Below are 6,854 nucleotides of genomic sequence, written 5' to 3'. Positions count from 1 at the left end.
GTGTGTGTGTGTGTGTGTGTGTGTGTGTGTGTGTGTGTGTGTGTGTGTAGAGATGGCTCAGTGGTTAAGAGCTCATCCTGTGCTTCCAGAGGTCCTGAGTTCAATCCCAGCACCATCAGGTGGCTCACAATCACCTCTAATTCCAGTTCCAAGAGATCTAGCCTCTTCTGGCAACTGCACTAACAGGATTAAAAATGAGCACTAACATGATTAAAATAAATCTCCAGGCAGTGGTTACACACACCATTGACCCCAGCACTCGGGAGACAGAGGCAGGGAGATCTCTGAATTCAAGGTCAGTCTGGTCTACAGAGTGAGTACCCTGTCCTAAGCAAGGTCAGTCTGGTCTAGAGTGAGTTCCCTGTCCTAAACAAGGTCAGTCTGGTCTACAGAGTGAGTACCCTGTCCTAAGCAAGGTCAGTCTGGTCTACAGAGTGAGTTCCCTGTCCTAAGGTCAGTCTGGTCTACAGAGTGAGTTCCCTGTCCTAAGCAAATGAACTCTATAGTGTTTATTTTACTTTCTCTCTCTCATATTTTAATTTTTTGAGTCAGGGTATCTACACCCCAGATTGGCCTCAAACTCCCTGTGTAGCCAAGGATGACTCTGAACTTCTGATCCTCCTGCCTCCTCCTGAGATTAAGGCATGCACCAGCAGGTGGTTTATGTGGCGCTACAGATCGACCAGAGCTTCACGCAGGTAAGGAAAGCACTCTACCAAATGAGCAACACCCCAGCCAAGTTTAGACATGCTTGAAAAAGAATAATTCAGAACTTATAGAAATAAAAGATCAAATTGATTAAAAATTCAAAGGGTTGGGGCTAGAGAGATAGCTCAGCAGTTAAGAGCACTGACTGCTCTTCTACAGGACTGGGGTTCAATTCCCAGCTCACACTGTCTGTAATTCCCATTCCATGGGACCCAACACCCTCTCACAGACATATACACTGGCAAAACATCAATGCACATAAAATAAAAATTATAAAATAAAAATTCAAATGATTACATAATCAACTGGAAACAGGTATACAACTGTTTATTATTTGATAAACTATACATATATATTATAAACATTCCTTCATACATATGGTATATCTACTTCCATATTTAAAAAGCAACCTAAGGGGCTAGAGCAATGGCTCAGAGGTTAAGAGCACAGGCTGCTCTTCCAGAGGTCCTGAGTTCGACACCCAGCAACCACATGGTATACAGGCAGAACTCTGTATACATCATAAATAAATAAATAAATATATATATATATATTCTAAAAAAGAAGAAGAAAAAGAAAAAAAGCCATTTAAAACTTAATGGTAGAACACTAGCCTGCAAAGGCTCTGGGTGGGATACTCAAGATGCCAAGAAAAACAAAGAGTAAGGCACAAACAACCTAAATGTATAAGCACAACTAAAGAGAAAAATCAGTAGAACTAAAAATAAATTATTCAAAATACATTAGCCCAAAAATCTGACAAAAGATTTAAAAATGGGGGAGCTGAGTGGTGGCGCACACACCTTTAGTCTCAGCACTCAGGAGGCAGAGGCAGGTGGATCTCTGTGATTTCAAAGTCAGCCTGGTCTATAAAGTGAGTTCCAGGACAGCCAGAGCTGTTACAGAGATAAATCCTGTCTTGAAAAAGAAAAAGAAATGGAAGAAGGCAAGCATAACAAATACTTAAATGTCTATAGGTCGTTGTTCATGTGTGTGGGAATGGCTGAAGGCATATGTGAGCCCTGTGCGTGCCAGAATAAAGCATCATGGAGGCCAGAATAAGGCAACAGATGTCCTAGAACTGAAGTTACAGATGGTTGTGAGCTGCTGATACTGGTACTAAGGACTGAACAGGGTCCTCTGTAAGAGCAGCAAGTACTCTTAACCACTGAGCTATCTTTCTAGCCTCAAGACTCTCCTTAATTTTTTTTATTACACTTACTTATTTGTGGAGTTGGGGGAGGGGTGGTCCTGCACATCTAATATAATGTGTAAGGAGGGGGAAAAAAAGACAATTTGCAGGAATTAGTTCTCTCCCACCACCATGTGGGTCCAAGGGATCTAACTTAGGTCATCAGGCTTGGTAGCAAAAGCCTTTCTATTGAGCTATCTCACTGGATCAAAGCCCTTCCTTTTCTTGTCAATGGTAGCATTCCTCCCTGCAAACTACCTTAGAACTTGAATATTTTGACTTGTATATCCTCTATTCTCCAATCAATCATCAAATGCCATAAAACGTTTTCAAAATACCTTGTTTTAGCCAGGTATAGTGACATATGCCTGTCCCAGCATTTGGTTCGTAGACAGGCAGGAGACTGTTCAAAGTCATCCTAGCTACATAGAAAATATGAGCGTAACCTGGGCTGCATAAGACCCTGTCTCAGAAAACAAACAACAACAACAACAACAAAACCCTTGTTTTACTTTTTCTTCTGATCTGAATACTGCTTATTCTTATTACATATAATAAACACTATTTAGTAATTTATACTCCAGGTACCGTGCTATTTTAGAAAGCCTTTCTCATTTAATCTTTGTAAAAGTCTATGAGGCCAAGAATGGTGGGGCATGTTATAATATTAGCATTCAAGAGGCCAAGGCAAGAGGATCAAAAGTTTAAGGTTAGCCTAAGCTACATAGTAAGTTCAACTCTAGCTTAAATAGTGAGATCCTGTCTCATAGAAACAAACTAAAAGACCAGGATGGTGGCACGCACCCTGAGACAGGCAGATCTCTGTGACCTTAATTAATAATTAAGGCCAGTCTGGTCTACATGATGAGTTCCAGGCCACCTGGGGATGTGTAGTAAGATCTTATATGGAAAAAAAATTTAAAAGTACCAGGAAAGGATCATATGTTGCCCCTATAGGAGAGTGTTTAGCATGCTCAAGTACATGAAACATTTCAAAGGCTACATGTGATCCTTTCAAGGTATTTAAATTTATTTCAAAAAATAAATAAATAAATAAATTTATTTCATAAATCAGTAAACTGATAATTGACTACTTTATTAAAGTTATTTAAGTAAGAATTGATTAGGATCAACCCTGTTTTGAAAATAAAAAAAAAAAAATGCTAGGCTCAGGAACTGAGGGTGCAGACAGCCTGACTCCAGTTGAGAATACCTTAAATCACCAAGGCAAAATCTAAGATGGGTGGCGGTGCCACATGGTTTTAATCTCAGCACTCTGGAGGCAGAGGCCAGCCTGGTCTACATATCAAGGTCCAGGACAGCCAGGACACTGAGAAACCTGTCTCGAAAAAATAAAACCAGCCCATGATTACTGATAAGTACCTACAAACAGACAGACTTGGCTCTCTACACTATAACCTATCCTCTGTAGGACACTTCTTTTAGCAAGTAAGTCCTTAGACATAACATCTCAATGGATTACTATTGCTTTTAAGTTTAAACTTCCTCCAAAAGGTCCCAAGGAGGACTACATTATATGCCTTCTAACCTGAGCAATGGCGTCTAGGCTCCACATTCCACACAAATGCCATGCTGAAGCACAAGAGACATTCCTACAATATTCAGAACCTTAGATTTGCAGAACATTTTAACTATGAAATTAGGATTCTTTCTCAAAAATATATGGAAGATTTAACACACAGATGAAATTTTTATCTGATAGGAACTTTTAGTGAAAAAGTAAAGAAAAATGAATACAGTTGAATGTAGCTTATCTAAAATCATCGAGACCACAAGTACTCCAGGTTTGGGAGTATTTGCATATACAAAATCTTGGCGATGGAACTCAAATCTAAATATGAGATTCACTTATGTTTATAAACACCTATAAGCCGGGCGGTGGTGGCGCACGCCTTTAATCCCAGCACTCGGGAGGCAGAGGCAGGCGGATCTTTGTGAGTTCGAGACCAGCCTGGTCTACAAGAGCTAGTTCCAGGACAGGCTCCAAAACCACAGAGAAACCCTGTCTCGAAAAACCAAAAAAAAAAAAAAACAAACAAAAAAAAAACCACACCTATAGTCTGAAGGTAATTTCATACGGCTGTATTTTATACATGGGTAAGATGCAGAACGGAGCACTTTTAGTATCTTGTTGACAGTCAGCAAGTTTCTCATTTTGAGACCTGAGTTTGGATCTCATAAAGATAGGAACAGTGGCACTATCTGTATCACCCAGTATTTGGAGGAGTGGGGTGCGGGGGTAGGCTGGCCAGCTGAAAAGGCAAGTTCCAGATTCAGTGAGATCCTGTTTCAAAAGCTAAAGTGGAGAGCAAGAGGGAAGACACTGGACATCAACCTCCGGCTTCCACGAGTGGACACACACACACACACACACAAATCAAAGGGAAAAACAGTGGACTTGGGGATTTAGGCAGTCCAACTTATAATTAGTAACAACAATCAAGTAGTCTGTCTTAATATTCTTTAATGATTCATGCTTTCATGCTATACTGGTTTGATTGAAAAGAGAAACATACCTGTAGTAACAGAGATGCAAGCCGATGAAATCTCCAATTGGCATTGGGTTCCAAAGAGCCAATTTTGATGGGGGAAAGTGAAAAGGTACCATCTTGCTTGAAGTAAACCTTTAAAAAAAATTAAAGTACAAGAAAAAGCAAACAGTATAAATTTTATAAGGAACAGTTAATTCTCTTTGCCAGGCATTCCAAGTCCTTAAGAGGCTAAGACTAGGAATTCCAGGCCAGCCTAAAAAACAGCTGAAGGGAGCAATGTGAAGGTCGTGAACAGCTTTCTCTGAAGAGTTATGCTGAATGTTGAACACATATGTAACATGCTTCAAAATAATTTCTAATTCATTGATAAGTATTTAATGTCTTTCTCTTTCATTTTCCACTCTACAGCACCTTTAAAGATAAATCTATAATAATACTTTCCTCAGCACAGTAAAGAAAGGGTCATGCCAGCTGAAATCCTAACTATAACTTTTATTAACTATATAATAGATTGATCAATACCTCTATGTTGTAGTTTATTAATTAAAAAATACTGCATAGGGCCAGGCATGGCACACACTTGGGAGGCAGAAGCAAGCAGGTCTATGAGTTCAAGGCCAGCCTTGTCTACATAGTGAGTTTCAATAGAGCAAGGTCTATGTAGGGAGACTCTGCTCAAAATACATGAGAGAGAGAGAGAGAGAGAGAGAGAGAGAGAGAGAGAGAGAGAGAGAGAACGAATAAAAATACTTCAGTAGTGTGATACGACAGAAGGGTCAAGATGAAAAGGAATGTGATAGCCCCCCTGATCATGTTTCCTATTGTCTTTATCAAGAACATCTGGCACAAAGGAAGCAACAGGGAATAGAAAAGCTGCCCATGGGCATAACTGTAGTTTATAAGAAAAAGAAAATCCATATGCCAGCATTAATTGTTCCTCTCTACCCATGGGCATAACTGTAGTTTATAAGAAAAAGAAAATCCATATGCCAGCATTAATTGTTCCTCTCTAGGGGCAATAAAATGATCCAAAGAACCATATCACCCAGTCAGTGTGTCAGGTCCTCCATGTAATAACAGACTAAGAAAAGCAGGGACAGGTGGCCAGCTCCTCCTTCCTACTCCACTTAGGAAAACATGGCTTAGGGAAACATGAGGAAAATTGGGATAACCAATGTGAGATGGTTACCTGCAAGGACTCAGTGCTCAGACAGAAGGAACCAACACTTCCATTCCTCGAGGATGGAAGTAAGCAATCTTCTAATTTACAACCTCAGTTCAAGTGATTTCTCACCAATAAAACATCAATGTCATTAAGTGAGAGAGAAGAGAGAGCTAATATTTACTAAGTGCTTACTATATGCCCATTCTTTTAGTTTAATCAGCATATTTAATACCTTCCTGGTAATTGATTAAAAAGAATTAAATATTTTTACAGTGAATAAACTAGATTAAGGGATCTACCTAATTAAAGTAGGAGCAGATATTCCTGATTCCAAAGCCTGTGTTCTCTTTTCTCTTCCAGTATTCTGTCTCAAGTTAATGTGGGTAGCTGTAGTAAAACACTGCATGAAAAATATTTTAAAGCCAGGCATGATGGCATGTGCCTGAGGTCCCAAAGCTTGAGAGGCTAAGGAAAGAGTATTTAAATGAGTCCCGCATTTCAAGACCAGCCTCAGTAACACAGCAAGACCTCCATCTCAAATAACTAAACAGTCAGGCACAGTGAAACATGCCTATAATCTTAGCATCTGGGAGAATGAAGGAGAAGAACTGGGTGAGCATGAGGCCAGTTAGGGCTATATATCAAAACCTTGACTCAAAAAAAAAATAAAATAGGACCTGGAGAGATGGCTTAGTGATTAAGAGTACTTGCTTCAAATAGCAGAGGATCCAGATTATTCTTAGCTCATGTATGGCAGTTCACAACCATCTGTAGCTCCAATTCCAAGGGATCAGATCCTCTCTTCAGGCCTCCTTAGGCACCAAGCAGGTATGTGGTACAAATACATACATACAGGCAAAACATTCATAAATATAATAAAAAGAAATAGTTAAATACATAATCATCAAATAACGTGTCTATACCTGGTATTCATCTGGTACTTTTTATAGAGGAACTACAGGCTCTATACTTGGTGAGTGATTTATTCAATTTCTGGTACTCAGTACCCTACAAAAATAAAAGGATATTGTTAAACATAGAAAAAGAAACATTACTTAAATACATAATGACAAAATTAAGCTGCTTCTATGAAAAGTAACTATGGAATAATAAAATTAAGTACTGTAAATCTTGGGATATATTGTTCCTGCTTACAAATGCAAGGTCAGATGTTCAATACACAGAAAAATAAAAGATTAGATGTCAGCAATAGGTTTTGATTGCTTTCATAGTTAAGTCATTCAGTCTATACACTAACTTTAATATTTAATTTGGT

General features: G+C 39.0%; 1 protein-coding gene across 2 annotated transcripts in view; it reads right to left on the bottom strand.

Annotated features, from left to right (window-relative positions):
* Stil (STIL, centriolar assembly protein) overlaps positions 1-6,555 on the bottom strand; it is a 49,176-nt gene extending 42,621 nt beyond the window's left edge. Inside the window, exons 1-2 of one of the 2 annotated variants that reach the window (XM_013348508.2) lie at positions 6,502-6,555; positions 4,438-4,545 (exon numbers count right to left, since the gene is read on the bottom strand). In XM_013348508.2, coding sequence (XP_013203962.1) covers positions 4,438-4,545; positions 6,502-6,512 — 119 coding nt within the window. In that variant the 5' untranslated portion in view covers positions 6,513-6,555. The remainder of the gene's footprint in view (positions 1-4,437; positions 4,546-6,501) is intronic. The other variant, XM_005353603.3, reaches the window with a different exon arrangement.
* Positions 6,556-6,854: the final 299 nt, after the last annotated feature.

This window comes from Microtus ochrogaster, chromosome 10 (assembly GCF_000317375.1).
Source record: "Microtus ochrogaster isolate Prairie Vole_2 chromosome 10, MicOch1.0, whole genome shotgun sequence".
Taxonomy (NCBI): Eukaryota; Metazoa; Chordata; class Mammalia; order Rodentia; family Cricetidae; genus Microtus; species Microtus ochrogaster.
The sequence above is the reverse complement of the archived record's forward strand: the minus strand, read 5'-3'. Positions and strand labels throughout refer to the sequence as shown.